This window comes from Akanthomyces muscarius, chromosome 1, assembly GCF_028009165.1.
Source record: "Akanthomyces muscarius strain Ve6 chromosome 1, whole genome shotgun sequence".
In the NCBI taxonomy this organism is placed as follows: Eukaryota; Fungi; Ascomycota; class Sordariomycetes; order Hypocreales; family Cordycipitaceae; genus Akanthomyces; species Akanthomyces muscarius.
In genome coordinates, this window is record NC_079241.1 from 1,049,866 (window position 1) to 1,066,387 (window position 16,522).

Sequence of the window (16,522 nt, forward strand, 5' to 3'; positions counted from 1 at the left end):
CAGGGTAACCTAGTTGGAGGCTGAACTGTCTGAGCGTGGCACTCCACTGTAACGGTGACTGCAAGTGGCAAGCTCGAGGCTCCATACGAAGGCTAAAATGGCTTCACTGTCTAGCTCAACGGGTCGCTAATTAAAAGCCAAGACAAGCAATCAGAAACATGTGCGACATAGCTATTAAGACCCGCCCAGCTGATCTCGGATAAAAGGCAGCCACGCCGCTTTCTTCACTAATATTCATCTTTTAACTCATCAAGATGCGCCAAGACGCCGCTTTCCAGCCCTACGCCTACCACATCGCTGCCGCCTTGACTCGGTGCTAGCGCCGGCACTGCCAATGACGGCATGGTCGTAATTGTGGGTGCAAGGACCCAGCAAGCAGGACCAATACGAGGATATCCGATCTATTAAAGGAAATTTCTTGGGAGCGCGCTAATGGTCGCTGTGGATTGTTAAAATAGTGCCTTGGTATGACGTCGATGGATAGAATTTCTATTGAGTTGACTGAAGCTCGTCGTTGTGTATAAATTGGGCAGATTCTCATCACTATGCGAATAGCTTCCGAATACCCTCGTCACCACCACACACTTTGCCATGAAATACTCGAATGCGATTTTCCTGGCAGCGCTAGCTAGCGCCTGCCCGACTCCAAAAGATTGGACCCTGCGACAATGGGATGCTATTATTGTTGGCGCTGGTACCGCGGGTATTATTGTTGCCGATAAACTCAGTGAAGCTGGCCTCAGCACTTTGCTTCTTGAGCAAGGAGGCGCATCTTACGCCATCACTGGTGGGACTGAGCGTCCATCTTGGCTTGAAGGCACAGATCTGAGCCGGGTCGACGTTCCTGGACTCTGTATGCATTTGTCCATCTCCCACATGTTCACCGGCAGCATTGCTTACACCCGTTCACCAGACTCTAGCATTTTCGGAACCCCGGATTCTAATTTGATTTGTAAGCCCGAAGCAGTACGGGCGTTTCAAGCGTGCACCATGGGTGGAAATAGTGCCATCAATGCCGGTCTATATTTTCAACCGCCATCGTCTGACTGGGACGACTACCACCCGGAAGGATGGCACAGTGCAGACATGCAAGGCGCTACAGAGCGTCTCTTACAGAGGCAACCAGCCATTACAAACTATTCTTCGGACGGCAAGTCGTATGTCGAAGATATTCAAAACGCCACAAAGAGCTGGCTTGTGGACGGCGCCGGTTACGAAGACGTCTCCTTTGCGGATGAACCGGACAAGAAGGAAAAAGCTTACGGTCGCCCTGTTTACAACTACATTGATGGGCAAAGAGGAGGACCTGTGAGAACATACTTGCAGACTGCGCTTTTGCGGAAGAATTTCCACCTTTCGACCGGAGTCAAGGTCAAGCATGTCAACCACGAGGGCGGAAAAGCTTCTGGTGTGGAGATTGACCTCGGCAACGGCACAACAAAGGCTATCCGTCTTGCGCCGAGCGGCCGTGTCGTTTTGAGCGGCGGTGCACTCCAGTCACCCCAACTTCTCATGCACTCTGGAATTGGTCCTCAGGAGACTCTGCAGAAACTTTCCGACAAGTCCTTTGGCGCCTACACTGAAGCTTCCTCTTGGGTCGTGCAGCCTTCTGTAGGCGAAGGCCTCTTTGACAACCCAAACACCTTTATCCAGCTGTCCTCCCCCGCGATCCAGTCGTACAACTACAAATATGACGAGATTGATACGGAGGACAAAGATCTTTATCTGAACTCGAGAAGCGGACACTACTCGTTCGCGTCGCAGGCGGCCGCGTTCTGGACATATATGCCACACGAGGACGGCACTCGTTCTGGCGTGCAGGGCACTATTAGCTCGACCGGCTATGCCAAGTACATGGACAACCACACCATTACCCTCAACGTGTATGGCACCTCCGGCCTTCTGTCCGCCGGACGTGTCGAGCTATCCGACGATGGCCAGTTTATCGCAGGTGCCAGTGCCGATACGTACTACTCCAACCCCCGTGACGCAAAGGCCATTGCGGCGTTTGTGCACGACATCTTCCAGGCTCTGCCTCCGTCGACTCCCGAGTCTCCTGCCGCTGATGGTCTGACGCCGCTGAACATTGCGCGCGATGCGACTGCGGACGAGATTGAAAAGTACATCACAACACCCTCAGACTACGCCCGCGGACAGGTGAACCATTGGTCCAGCTCCTGTCGCATCGGGAAATGTGTTGACGCGGACACGAAAGTTATTGGAACGGAAAATATTCACATCGTTGACGCATCCATTCTAGCACCAATGACTGTCAATCCTCAGTTCGCAGTCATGGTCGCAGGTGAAAAGGGAGCTGAGAGAATCCTGGCCTTGGTCGGGAAATAATTGACGAAAAGGAATCTAAGGGATGCTTTCGTAGAAGGCCTGAGCTCGACGAGAAGCGACATGGGCCCCATCTGATTGTGGAAAACTGTGTATATATAAAAGGTGATATTCTAATCGCCATGTACTTTATTATCATCTAGATGCTGTCCTGCGATACGAAGCTCAGGAAATCCATAGAGGGCTTGCTAAAGTGAGCTAGACTTTAGGCACGATTAGCTTTGAGGGAAATAGCAAAACTAATTATGAACAAATGTTTCTCCATCTTGGTATGACATTCTATGTCATTTCTCTGCTGAAAGAATGGGCTGATAAATGCCCTGCAGCGCACAATAAAAGACTCCCCTGAAAAAGTCTATACCGTTTCCGCCTCCGGGCTACCTCTAGAAGTATGCGTTAAAACCGCCGTTCTATATACTACTCGTATAGTAAGAATTATATATATAACTCTATACAAGCTAGCCTTAAGTGTTATACTTATCGATAGTTATTAGAGCTTTTTAAGCTATTATAATTTATTATTAAAAGGTAAAAGTTAAAATATTTTCAATAGATATTTACTTAATAAGTTAAAAAGTTTATATAATTAATAAATAAAAAGTTTATAAAATAAATTAAAATACTATTTATAAATAAAGTTTAAGAAGTTAGAAATTTTTTATTTTAACCTTTTTATTTTATTATTATTATTAAATATTATGAATAATAAGTTCTTATTATAGTAAAAGATAAAAAATGCACTTTTAGTATAATCTATTTCAAAAGGCAGATTATACTTAAGGTGCCTAGCCTTTAGTATATAATTATAATCACAGTAAAGGAGGAGTTCATAACGTCTACTATCAGCGGGTCTACATTCACGTTAGACTGGCTGTAGAAGTAGTAGCATCACTTTACACCGTTGAGGACTGCGTACTATCGTCAACACTACGCTGCGTGCAATGAGGATAGTGGGCGAAAACTTATGCGGACGATCCGGCCTCGCCAACCCCCTTTCATCCCAACGTCGAGCCACGTATAGGATTCCAGCTCTTTTTGGCCTGGACGATGAGATGGCTGAGCTCGAGGATACTCCGACACGGCGCGTCAGTCCAGCTAGCCACCTGCTCAGGCAGAAGCCAGTATCTCTGATGAACGATCAACTGTCAATCATGTCCAATACTTGAGCCAGTTTATTCGAGAACCAAGCCGCGTTTCCCCAAGGGCCGAGATGTCGAAGAATTCTGCATAGGGAATAGGTCGCATTGCGACTTTGTGCCGCAGAAAGTGGCTGGCTGATGGAGTTCCAGTTATGCTCTGTGAGGACTCCAACCTGTTGAGCGAGCAGAAGCTCTGGATGATCTTGCAAGTCGCCTGACCAGCTAGCCATGACATCACCCTGGTTCGAAGCGAACAATGAGTACACAGCTAAAACGAGTCCAGCGTGCCACGCGCAGCGTGCGACATGCATTGCTGGTGCTTCGCTGACACGGAACTCCTCGAGTGACTTGAGTATGAGGATTGCATGAAGAGACGCAGTACAGGCATCCTTGGAATTAGCCCAGTCTCGCAGTGGCGGTGAAGACAGCGCGAGAGACGGGGTTCGCTGAAGCACGGTTGGATCTTGGCCGACAGTTGTGCAGCTTTTCTCCATGAGCTCAACATCACAGTTCATCAGTAGAAAGCACGAATGCCATAGCACCATTGGAGACAGTCGGTGTTTTCGTTCGGGGCAAAGTAGACTTTGCCGTTCCTCCAGCCACTTGACGAGTGAGCTCTTGATATGCGATACGTCCTTGATTCTTCTGTCATCCGAGGAAACAAGCTTGCTGTGAGTAACCTCAGCGACTATATGAGCCAGCTCTGCACAACTCGACAGCATTGCTACCGGCTGTTCGGTTGTAGACACAAAATGTCTGCGCAACGATGACCACTCGTCTGCCGTTTTGGCAAGATACAGAGTATCTGGTTCTGCCGCACGCGGGCATATCTGGGTCCGCAATTGTGCCGGTTGATTCGCGGTCGCAGCAATCTCGCCGTTGTGGATCTGAACAGCGGCACATAGGCGAAGAAGAGTTTGCTCATTTACCCAACGTTGCCAGTCCGACGGTGCTCTGCAGCTCTGGTCCAAAGTGCAAGAGTGCAGAGAGCTCGAGTCGCAGGATTTTGCTACCGAGTTGCAGTATTCCTGCATCGACACAGCCAACGTGCCATGAAACAGACGGGCCGTCCGTAGGTGTGTGGCTTGGCCGGACAGAATCACGCAGCTCTGCCCAATGACGGATGCTTGCAGAACAGCCAGGGTCAGGTTGCTCTCGCGGGGTTCCGTCGAGGAAGAAACTAGTATCGCCTTCCGCACGCCTTCAAAGAGCCGCACAGCATGACGATACGCGCCGACGCTCCCATCTGCGAGGGCACCAAGGGCGCAGATGTTGAGCAGGAGCAATGGATGCATCCGAGCTGGTTCAAAGGTGGGCAGATGAACAACAGGGATCAGAGGCCAAATGTGAGTCGTGTACAGGTATATGCATCGATTCAAAAAGTCCGTCGAGGGAAGCATGGTGTCCGGAACACGCTGCCAAAGGCTTTCGGCGAGGGCATCACGTGAGGCCTCGTCGACTCCTGACTGTGATGATGGTGCTACTCCCCCGGCAGCTGGTGAAATGTTGCGAGCCTGAAAGTGTAGCGTTTCAAGTAGCTGTCCTGGAGAAAATCCAAACTGAGGCGGGGTAGCCAGGATGTCAGGACCTGACGAAGGTGATGGACGCGCCGACAAGTAGGGCCGAGGGAAATCTGGTTCGCATATCCCCAGATCTCCCGTGGAGAAGGATGAATCGAGATTCAAGGCACTATCCCATTGCCAGTCAAAGTTTTCAAAGGCAAACTGCGACAGCACGTCGGGCGAAGATGAGGTCGGCGCACAATTGCGGCCGGCGTCGTGATCCGACGGCCCGACATTGCTGGTTGGATAGCGGGTGCAAGCCTGACTCGGTGTAGCTGTGCCATGACTTGCCGCAAGCGCCACGTTGTCAAGCCTTGGTGACAGGTCTTGTGCGTCAGGATGGAGGGAACGTTGGTGGCGACGTAGCGTGTCACGACGCGAAAAGGCCGCGGTGCATTGTGGGCAGGCAAAGGGTTTCTCGCGGGTGTGAACGCGAATGTGTCGTTCGTAGTGCTCCCTTTTCGAATATTTGTTGCCACAGATGCTGCAAGAAAGTATGGTGCGGGTCCGCATAGCAAGCCGGGACAAGACCTCGCGCGAGGCGTCACCCCACACTAAAGCTGTCAACTGTCGCGCTCAGCTCATGTATCTTGCTGAGTGTGGGACATTCAGTTCGCATGTCAGGGAGGTGAAGTAAGAGTCGTTGCGGGGCAGAGGAGAATGACAAGCAAGCAGTGGTCCCTCGATACTGTTGGGCGTGGGGTGCACGGCGGTTATTCTTATCCACGACGGATTACATAATTTACTGTGGGCTGGATCTTTGGATGCCTCTCCGATTTGTGCTGGGTTTCTTGTGGGCGACCGAGCGACAGCCGAACCAGCCAACCGTCCATGTCTTGTTATAGTACTGACTCTGTACGTATCGTATTCACCAGTGTTCATTGGCCCTCGTCAATTGACTACTCTGTAAACCGTTGGTCCAATTCCACTGTCAGTCTGGTACCACGCTACTGGTACTGGATCTGAGGCGAAAGTTTTAAAACCTCTCTGCCAGGCATATCTGAGCTGTTTATTTTTGAGGCTAGTTAGGCTGCCTTAGGACGAACCCGCCTAGAAATTGGTCGGCTACAAGCTCCATCGGACACTCCCTTGTGGAATAGCGCCCTGAAGGTCCATACCTCGGGTTCAAAACTGACCCATCATACCCAGTAGCTTTTTCATCAATAAACGCTTTAAATAATCTGTAGAAAATTGAAGAACCGAATAAAATGGTGGTCTATAAAGAATCATATCATACTTTTCAACGATTGCACCATGACGAAGAACTGCTCTGCGCGACACCCGCTGTCCCACCATGTCCTCCCACTGCCCCACGAGCGTGTGGCATAATGATCGTGGGACCGCGATCGTGGGACCGTGAGCGGCGTGGGACACACCCTTGCCCTTCCACATACGGAACCTCATTTGTCTAGGAGCCACCCACAAGCTCACCCATACCAATAACAACTGTAAGTGAAAAGCCGCGCATGACCCATAAGTACGGGCAAAGCACACAGATTGCTTTCCGAGGCTTTTCAAAACGCTGCTCAGACCAACAACATCATGTACAGCTTCGACGCGCTTGTCAAGTTCACGGCGAGAGAAGACGGCCAGGAATACTTCGCTGCCGTCACTGCGACAGAACCAAACGCATGTCCAGTTCCGCCGACGCCGGGGACTCTACTAGACGCTCATCACACACTGGAGCAATTTCTGAGTGGGTCAAATTCGAAGCAGGTGACCGTCGAAAACGTCAGTCAATATCTAAACTCAAGTCTGTAACTACACGAATGAGCCTGATGCTGATGCTCCAAGTCGTAGTTGCTGGCGCCGCTCCCTCAAGCGAACCTCCCAATTTACTGTGTGGGCCTGAACTTTCGATCGCACGCAAAGGAAGCCAAGGTGAGGAGCATCTACAACCCCGCATCGTCGCACGACTTCATCCATGTGCATACCGACTAATAGTATGAGCAGCTGACAATGACAAATTATCCAACACTGTGGAACAAGCCGGCGAGGGCCCTGGCCAACCCCGACCAAGATATACCCGTGAATGAGTTTTGTGCCACCAGTCTGCTGGATTACGAAGGTGAACTGGTGTTTGTCACGTCCAAAGAAGCCAGGGATGTCACCCAAGCTAAGGCGGCTTCCTACATACTGGGGTATACCATCGGCAACGATCTATCCTGCCGCATGTTTCAGCTTCAAAAGAATTCCGGAGGGCAGTTCTTCTTTGCCAAGGGTTTCGACAAGTTTGCTCCCATGGGCCCAGTTCTGATTAGCCAGAAGCAGTACGAGGCCACAGCCAGGAGTCGAAGACTCACGACAACGGTGAATGGCGAGGTTGTCCAGGATGTCGAGCTGGCGAAGGATATGATTTTCAGTCCCGAGCAGATTCTCAGCCACATGAGCCAAGGTGAGCCATCCGACGACAATCGGAACATTTCTGGACGCTGTCTAGAGCCGCTACTAAACACTAGTCTCCTCAGGTACCACCATCCCGGCTGGCACGGCCATCATGATGGGAACACCCGCTGGCGTTGGCGCCTTCCGCAGTCCCAAATCGTTCTTGGGCGATGGCGATAAAGTTGAAGTCCAGGTCAGCGCAATCGGCGTGCTGTCTAACGTAGTGCTTTTCGAAAAGTGAGTCGTCGTATACTCGGGGCGAACACTCGAGTTGAACTTTTATCACATATCTGCTGATACCGGCTAGTGTGTCGCTGTGGGGGCGATTTCAAGTTGTAGCCACTCGACTGATCCTCAGATTGTTTACATAACACATGTAATTATGAGTCGTTTCGAGTGAAAGTGCGCAAAGTATTAGCCAGAATTGACTTGATGCAATATATAATTGATAATGGCCTGCTGGAAGATCGTAATAAAACCTTTTGTTCACCATTTAACCGATTTTAGGGGCATGGATTTTGAGTGAATGTATAAAGCGTTGACGCTCTGCACGCTATACTGTCCTAATGTTCTGACGTCCTCATACTAGGCGTACATGTTTAACAGCGAGTACGAACTTCTTAAACAATAACATCAATACAGAACAAAACATTCCTACTTCTAGCACTACCTACAAACGTCCACGAGCAATCCCGTTCCCAAGTCCGCTGGAAAAGCTGCCCGAATACCCATCTTGGATGCCTGGCGTAGGTCACGCCTAAAGTGAAGCCTAATCAATATGGGTATAGAAGAGAACCTTGGGCAATCGTGATGATTGCATTTTCTAGTTTCCCTCCAATAACGTATTAATCCCGATTTTAACAAGCATAGTTTCAAGGTAGCAAGCGTGTTTTTCGGTTTATGCCGCTTCGACAACATTTGGAACAAAAGTCTTCCGAGATGATAGGTGGCGTGATTTCGACGGCGGACATTGACCTGTGCCTTGCTTGACAGCGAGGCGTCAGATTTTTCGGCCTGGTCCATGTCCTATAATGATTTGGACGATGATCGTTCACTAACCCGCCAATTCCGAGCTTGCTAACATAAGAACGCGACAGGCTTGAGGGCCTCAAAGCGCTCTCAATATAGACAAAAATACGTCTTGAAGTATTGTGCCCGCTTCCACCTGATTGAATCAACAGGTGTGCCGCTATATCCATCACAGGGTGGTCCAGTTGATCGTCTTCATATTCGTCACCGGAACTTGGTCTGGGGGCGTACCAGCACCCGGCTGCAACAGGTCGGCGGGGTTGTCACCACGGTGCACGCGAGCCAGCAAGTACTCCGGGTCGAAGTTGGTGCCAATTGGGTTTTTTGCAAATTCCTGCGAATCAAAGTAGTCTGAGGTCTTCTCGGCTGTCTCAAAGTTGTCGACTTGGAACTCTAGGCGGACTCCGTCCGGATCTTCGTAATAGAGGGACGTCGTGGGGCCGTGATTGATAGCCCAGATGGGGAAAATGCCGATCTTCTTGAGCCGCTCGTAGGTATTCATCAGCTTGGTTATGGTGGTGAACTGCACGGCCAGGTGGTCAATGCCGATTATCTTGCGCTGATACCTGGCTAGGGGAAGCAACCAGCGAATGATCCATGGCACTTCGATCAAGGCCAGGCGATGATGTTCGTGGTCCCAGCTCAAAAAAGTAATGTTCTGGTCTTTGTGCACGACACGTGCGTCAAAGACCTTGCGGTACCACTGGGTCATTTCTTGGCGCCTCGTCGTCTTGACTACCCAATGAGCCAGGAAATCAGGTGCAAAATCAGAAGATTCGCTGCCATGACGCGATGTACAGGCTTCAGTTGTAGAAGCCATGGTGAGGTTTCGACGCAAATTGTCCGTTCAACAGGAGGATGGGCCAGCAAGACTAGGACTCCAGAAAGAACTGTAGCCAGACGGCCAAAAAAGATGCCTTGTGCATGAAATGATTTGGCGGTTTTTAGTCTACCAAGAGAGCATATGTATTTCCTGGTGGGACACGTCCCACTGCACCCCTCAGTCACCGGTAGATCGAGTAAATGTATTTCGTAGCGTCCCACACCTGATCTCGATAGCTGTACTGGTTGCTCCGCAGCCACCTCTATGCGAGATCGAGTAAGTTTATTTCGTACCGTCCCACACCTGGTCTCAATGACGCTCCCCCAATTGCCGTGATGGCTCGCGGCATTGATTTCAAGATGATTAGTACTAAGGAAAAACAATGCGGGCATGTGATAAATTGCTTGGCTCCCGGCTCCGTGGAAGCAAGCTACTCCTTATTTGACAGCCCTTCAACCGTTGATTTGCTTCACCTTGGACGTACAACCCTCATGCGGTAGACACACAGAATGTCACAACACACAGCCACTGCTCCCGTGGTAATTGTCGGTGCAGGTGCAGCCGGTTGCACCCTGGCACTACTGCTCGCACGACGCAACATACCGACCATCTTGGTTGAGCAGCGTACCGAACCACGCATGCACCCTGCCGCCCATGTCATCAACGCCCGTACACTGGAAATCTGGTACGAAGCATCGCCTGAACTGGTTCACAAAGTCCAAAGCAAAGTTCCGCCAATTGATGATTATAACACTATTCGCTGGTGCACCGATATCCATGCCGACTCGCTAGGGGAGCTCAGCCTGCTCGATTACCCTGAGCTGGTTCGTGAGTCACTAGACCACTCTCCTTTTCGAATTTCTCATTTAGGTCAGCACCTTCTCACGCCTCTCCTCTGGGAAGCTGTGGAGAGTGAGGAGCTGATCGAATTCCGCCGAGGGTGGCGAGCCAATATGGTCGGTCAGGCAGTCAACCTTACAAAACCAGGGCAGCTGGCTGTTGAAGCAGTTGCGCGGTACATTGTTGCCGCTGACGGTGCCAACAGCCAGCTGCGCGATGCTGCCGATATCGTTATGGAGGGACCCGTACTGGCGAACATGGGTAGTGTCTTTTTCAAAGCTCCGAGCCTCCATGCAACCGCTTCGAGCCGCCCCCTGCTCAGTTGGATCTATAACCCCAAGTTTTGCGGCGTCATGATTGCTCATTCAGACGACGACTTTGTAGTAATGACGCCGTATCTCCACCGCGCGCAAGAGATCGCGCAAGACAGCCGTGCGTATTGGACCAAGCTGCTGCCTGATGTTATCGGCAATGACACCGAACACAAGATCCACTCGACGGGGACATGGACGATGACTTCGCAGACGGCCTCGAGCTTCCGCCGTGATAAGTTGCTATTGATCGGTGATGCTGCCCATAGGTTCCCCCACACTGGCGGGTTTGGTCTCAATAGTGGCGTTCAAGATGCCCACAACATAGCCTGGAAAATCGCCGCAATCTTGCACTCCGGAGCCCCCGATTCGCTTCTTGACACCTATGAAACCGAACGGAAGCCAGTCGTCACGCGCTTCGCCGCGCAAAGCATGAGCAATCACTTCAAACTTGATGAAGTCACGACCGAGCTTGGCATTAGCAATCGTATGATCCACCACGTCACCACCATCGCCGGCAACCCTTGGTTGTCCTGGATTCCCAATCGTCTTGCGGCGGTTATTGCTGACCTTCTGACGTCGGCGCAAATCTCGCGCGCTAGCATCCTTGTTGACCCTCGGCCCGACGCCGAAAAAGTGCGACAAAGCATCGCAAAGAGAATTCCCGGACAACTCGAGCACTTTGCCTCGCCTGGACTTGAGTTTGGCTATAGCTATCAAAGCTCTCTTATCGATGCCAGCGAAGGTTCTTGTCCTGACGGAAGTGTGACCCGTTACAGTCCTACGACACACCCTGGCGCCCGCCTTCCCCACACTGCGGTATTTGACCAGAACAGTGACGACGCCAGCTCTTCGCAACATGCATCGCTGCATCGCACGATCAAGGGTGACAGCTTGACGCTTTACACCCCCGACCCGAACAAATGGATGGCTGGTCTAGAAGGCTCTTCTATTACTGTTCCAATCTCCGTAGTGTCTTTGAACGCCACTGACCCCAAACTTCGCAAGTCAGGCCTGGATCTTCTCGAAATCGACGACCACGGAGCTGTAATCGTGCGACCTGATGGCCACGTTATATGGCGAAGTCGTGCTGATCCGAACAATAATGCTGCCGAAATTGAGCGTCTGCAAAGTTTTCTAACACCGGTTTGGAGCACGATATATCCGCCGCAGGGAAATCTGTAGCCGGTAAGCGAGGACAACGGAACGGCCGGCTAACGAAAGGAGTGCTGCCATCGTTACCAAAGAGTTCGGACAGCGTGTGAATTTCTCGCACACGGGGCTAAATATCTAAGCTTTATCGAAAATGGACATTATGAGAGATGTCTTTTATAGGACGTTGCTGTTGGCTTGCGCCGCAGGATATTCTGTCATAGGCTGACATTCGTCGTTTCAGTAGCAGAATCATGGCAAATTTCTTAATTCCAATCGCTGGGCATAAAAGAGAACTGTACACCATGATTACTATCTAATCATCGTTCGCTATATGCTATTATCCTTGTATGAGAATGTGATTATACTGGGACTCTTGCGAGCACTAGTGACTGGGGGGACACACTTCCACCACCTTAGGTGGTGACTGCCTAGCAGGACCTAGTTAGCCTATTCTTTCCTCCTCCATAGTTAGTCAGTCAATTCTTCAATAAGGGAATTGAGGCGACTAACCACCCCGCAATACCACCTTGTGACTAACATGGACACCAGTGTCTCAGTGATTCCTATGACGTGACACGAATTTAGTTTGCAATTGTGGTTGCACATGGTCCTCACGAGCCGTGATACAACCCCCCAATTTCTGTCATGGTGGGACCGTGGGACCGTGGGACAATAGGAGTGGGACAGTGGGCGCGGGGTCCCTTTTCAAGAGGAGTGGAAGAAACAACTACTACTCAGGACAATTAGCACCTTTAAGTAGTCATGTCAAGTCTCAGTTAGTCGATACTCTATTTCCTGTGGAAGTCTTCCCAAACCAACCTGTTATCCTACTCCGTCACGATTTGGTTTGATATATGCATGGTCAAGCAGGAAATCTGAAGGCCGAATCGACAATGCTGTCATCTTACCCTTCGATCGAAATATATTTGACCCTTGCTATTGCATTCTTCCTGCTCGGATATGGTATCTTGACTTTCCCCCGACGCAAGTACAGAGGCCTCAGACCCTTGCCGGCTCCTCCGCGAAACATCATAGGTGGACATGAAAACGCTCTCATTTCTCCATGCCGCTTCATGGTCTTTGACAAATGGGCTCGAGAATATGGACCCATCTTCCAAGTCAGAGTGGGACCGCAAACCATCATTTGTGTCAATGACCCCCGGATAGCAAAAGAGTTATTCGAAAAGCGAGGAGCCAAGTACAGCAGCCGCTCGAGCCCCTACGTCGCGTACGAATTACTCTCTCAAAAAAGAAGAATTGTTCTGACGCCGAATGGACCTATGCACACTGCTTTTCGTCGCCAGTTGCATGCCATTCTATCCATCTCAAAAACGAAGCAAAATTTAAAGACTCAGGAGCTGGAATCTCGCCAGCTCCTTCTCGAATTCATCAAATTTTCTGAAGGGCTGGGGCAACCCGAAAATCCACCTGATTACGGGGAGCCGCAGTCCATAATCCGGCGATACACACTGTCAGTGATGATGACTTTGAGTTTCGGCCACCGAATTAAAAGCCTCGATGACCCCATCGTCCGAACTGTTTTTGATATTATGGATGATATTGCCATAGCCAGTCAACCAGGTCAATACCTAGTCGATATGTTTCCTATACTCAAGCGACTCCCTTACTTTTTCAAAACATGGGAGCACAAAAGCGAGCGCAAAGTTGAATGGCAATGGGCGTTTCTGAACGATTTGTTGATGCGTACAGAGAAACAAATGAATGCTGGAACGCCAAATATTGGACTGATCAGGGCTCTGATCGAGCAGCGACAAGGCATGAGTGAAGCGGAGAAGGACCAAAAGTTTTTGGATGAAAAGTCTATCGCATATCAAGCTCAGACGTTGATGGAAGCCGGATCAGATACAACTGCAATCACGGCAATGAACTTCTTGTTGGCCATGGTATTGCACCCCGATATCATGCGCAAAGGCCAAGAGAGTGTCGATGCTGTTGTTCCAGCCTCTCGTCTACCGGAATTCGAGGATTTGGAATCTATGCCATACATCAATCAGATTGTCAAGGAAGTCATGCGCTGGCGCCCCGTACTTCCACTGGGTGTTCCTCACCTGAACACTACAGACGATGATTATGATGGATACCACATTCCTGCTAATAGTATGATCGTTGGCAATATGTGGTTTATGCAACATGATTCTGCCCACTACACGAATCCCTCGGAATTCAGTCCTGAAAGATTCGAAGAGAGCAAAGGAAAGTCAGCATTTGAGTCAAGTATCGAAGCTGACGCGATGGGCCGTGATCATTATGTCTTCGGATGGGGCCGTCGGATCTGCCCTGGCATGCATTTAGCAGAAGCAAGTATGCTATTGCTCGTGTCCAGAATACTTTGGGGTTTTGACCTCAGCACTGCTAAGGACAAAGATGGCAGAGATATCAAGGTGACGGCTGATCCTGAGAAGGCATACACGCATTCTGCTTTCGCAAACCCCAAGGCTTTTCCTATGAGTCTCAGCCTGCGGTGCAAGGAAAGGGGTGAGGTTATAAGGAAGTCGTATCAGGATGCTTTAAAGACGTGGTCAGAAATGAAATTAGATTTATTTCGAGAGGCTTAAGATCTCTACTAATTTACATATAGCTAGTAATAATACTACTATTATTTGTATAAGAGAGTTATACAAGATAAGTAATACTTTGTATATAGCTTGTATAATAAAGAGTATTACTATCTATATAGTAACTTTTACCAACTATTTAGTCTTATACATATAGCTAGCCTGGAAAAGCAACTAGCTGAAAAGAAAATTAAATTTAGTTACTTTCTATCTTTGAATACCGTGTTACCTGATGTAAGTAGTACATGTCGTCCGCGAGAACAAAAGGAGTTTGGTAGCTGGACAGTGGCACAGTTGCACAAGCCGCGCCAGAGTGCCACCATGTATTTTTGGGCCCCATCTTACCAGTTGCCCGAAGGAAAGGGACATAAAAAAATCATTCCGGTAAAATTCACTTTCTCTGAATTTGCGATGCGACTCACTGCATTGAACCCCAAACTCGCGCGCAACGCCATGGTCAGCCTAAGACGAGTCTGGGCTAGCTTCATCGCGCCGTGCGGGCTCCGGCCCCCGGGCGGACTGACCACCTTATTTCATAGGCTTCCCCGCATAATGGCTGCGATACATCGTTCCTACATCATCGTGCTTGCAACCATGGCATTCAAGTCTGAGCAAGCAGATATCTCATGTGTGTATAGTTGAGCTTCAATCAATTCGCACAATCACCAGGTGGGCGATACTAATCATTGTTGCGTTGTAGACCCCAAAGACCAGACCATCTGGCATTGGCTGTTTGAGTCTCGCCAGGCGTACAAGCCAAGCACCGCTTCCGCTTCCGCGGCGCCCGGATTTACAGATGTCAACACCAAACGGCACCTGAGCTTTGCCAAGATAAAGTGCTATTCGACTCACCTCTCTTCCGCCTTGGTCAAGTCGCACGGATTGAAGGAAGGGGATGTCACAATCATCTTCAGCAAAAATTCCATCTACTTTCCCATTGCTGCACTCGCGTCGGTGCGCGCTGGGGGCATTGCGTGCGGCGCCTCCCCCGACTACAATGCCGATGAGCTGTCGCATACCCTTCGACTGAGCAAAGCCAAGTTTCTCTTCGTGGGGCCCGAGGTTATGGAAACCGCTCTGTCTGCAGCTGCAGCTTCTGGACTGTCCAAGGACAATATTTTTCTGATTGATGGCCAAGAAGGCGATGTACGCAGCATCGACGAATTGATTGTACAGGGGAGCAAAATTGACGATGCGGCCCAGGCGCCGCCATGGGAACTGCCGCCTGGGAAAACGAACCACGACGTCTGTGCGTATTATGGCTTCAGTAGTGGTACTACTGGTCTGCCAAAAGCAGTAATGATATCGCATGCCAATGTCATCGCACAATGCCTTCAGATGCAGCCAATTACGCCGCCCGACCACGACAAGATCCTGGCTGCGCTACCGTTTTACCACATCACCGGCCTCGTCCACCAATTCCACCTGCCCATTCTTCTGAATGCCAACGTGTACGTTGTGCCCAAATTTTCGCTTGATCTTGCCCTTGCGTCGGTCGCGGAGTATAAGATAAAGGAAGTGCTATTCGTTCCACCCATCGTTATTCGAATTGTGCGCGAAACCGAACTCGTTGCCAAATATGACCTCTCTCATGTTCGGCGCTTCTCTTCCGGTGCAGCGCCGCTCTCGCAGGAAATATTGACTGCACTCGAGAAAATGTTTCCGGGAACAGGATTCAAGCAGGGATATGGCATGACGGAGTCGTGCTCAGTTATTACCTCTCATCCTCCGTCAAAGTACGATTACAAGTACGCTTTCAAGGTTGGCCAGCTTGTGGGCTCGACCGAGCTGCGCATCGTGGACCCAGACACTGGCAAAGACTGCGGCATAGACACACCGGGCGAGCTGTGGGCGAGAGGCCCGCAAGTCACTATGGGCTATCTAGACAACCCCAAAGCAACGGCCGAGACATTTGATGCAGATGGATATTTGCACACTGGTGATATCGGAACTATCGATGCCGAGGGCTTTATTTCCATCACCGACCGAATCAAGGACATGGTCAAGGTCAAGGGTATTGGCGTCGCACCGGCAGAGCTTGAAGACCTCCTTCTTGGCCATTCTTCTGTGAAAGATGCCGCTGTCTGCGGCATTGCCGACGACCGCGCTGGTGAACGTCCTAAAGCTTATGTGGTGCTGCAGGACAATGCTCCGCCAGCTGAGGAAGCCGGCAAAGCACTGTTGGAGTTTGTCAGGTCCCAAAAAGCCAGGCACAAATGGATTGTCGAGATTGAGGTGGTAAGTAATGTTCCAAAGAGTGCGGCAGGCAAAATTCTGCGTAGGAAACTTCGGGACAGATCGGCAGTCGACTCGATTGCTGTTGTGCGCGAGGACATGCCACGAGCCAAGCTCTAGCTTA

The 16,522-nt window shown here is 50.2% G+C and overlaps 6 protein-coding genes across 6 annotated transcripts; 5 read left to right on the forward strand and 1 right to left on the reverse strand.

Moving 5' to 3' along the window:
• Window positions 1-254: 254 nt before the first annotated feature.
• LMH87_005271 (uncharacterized protein) lies at window positions 255-2,346 on the forward strand (the record flags this gene model as incomplete). Its single annotated transcript, XM_056202959.1, has 4 exons — window positions 255-313; window positions 459-465; window positions 556-853; window positions 914-2,346. The coding sequence occupies 4 exons, from the start codon at window positions 255-257 to the stop codon at window positions 2,344-2,346; spliced, it is 1,797 nt and encodes a 598-aa protein (XP_056058465.1).
• Window positions 2,347-6,586: 4,240 nt separating this feature from the next.
• Window positions 6,587-7,800, forward strand: LMH87_005272 (uncharacterized protein; the record flags this gene model as incomplete). The annotated part of the gene is made up of 5 exons (XM_056202960.1): window positions 6,587-6,775; window positions 6,845-6,925; window positions 6,998-7,439; window positions 7,513-7,666; window positions 7,737-7,800. 5 exons carry the CDS (start codon window positions 6,587-6,589, stop codon window positions 7,798-7,800), a joined length of 930 nt encoding a protein of 309 aa, XP_056058466.1.
• An 827-nt stretch (window positions 7,801-8,627) lies between these two features.
• LMH87_005273 (uncharacterized protein) lies at window positions 8,628-9,278 on the reverse strand (the record flags this gene model as incomplete). The annotated part of the gene is made up of 1 exon (XM_056202961.1): window positions 8,628-9,278. One exon carries the CDS (start codon window positions 9,276-9,278, stop codon window positions 8,628-8,630), a length of 651 nt encoding a protein of 216 aa, XP_056058467.1.
• A 641-nt stretch (window positions 9,279-9,919) lies between these two features.
• On the forward strand, window positions 9,920-11,617 carry LMH87_005274 (uncharacterized protein; the record flags this gene model as incomplete). Its single annotated transcript, XM_056202963.1, has 1 exon — window positions 9,920-11,617. The coding sequence occupies one exon, from the start codon at window positions 9,920-9,922 to the stop codon at window positions 11,615-11,617; it is 1,698 nt and encodes a 565-aa protein (XP_056058468.1).
• Window positions 11,618-13,185: 1,568 nt separating this feature from the next.
• Window positions 13,186-14,163, forward strand: LMH87_005275 (uncharacterized protein; the record flags this gene model as incomplete). Its single annotated transcript, XM_056202964.1, has 1 exon — window positions 13,186-14,163. The coding sequence occupies one exon, from the start codon at window positions 13,186-13,188 to the stop codon at window positions 14,161-14,163; it is 978 nt and encodes a 325-aa protein (XP_056058469.1).
• A 552-nt stretch (window positions 14,164-14,715) lies between these two features.
• Window positions 14,716-16,518, forward strand: LMH87_005276 (uncharacterized protein; the record flags this gene model as incomplete). Its single annotated transcript, XM_056202965.1, has 2 exons — window positions 14,716-14,791; window positions 14,864-16,518. 2 exons carry the CDS (start codon window positions 14,716-14,718, stop codon window positions 16,516-16,518), a joined length of 1,731 nt encoding a protein of 576 aa, XP_056058470.1.
• Between the last annotated feature and the right edge of the window lie 4 nt (window positions 16,519-16,522).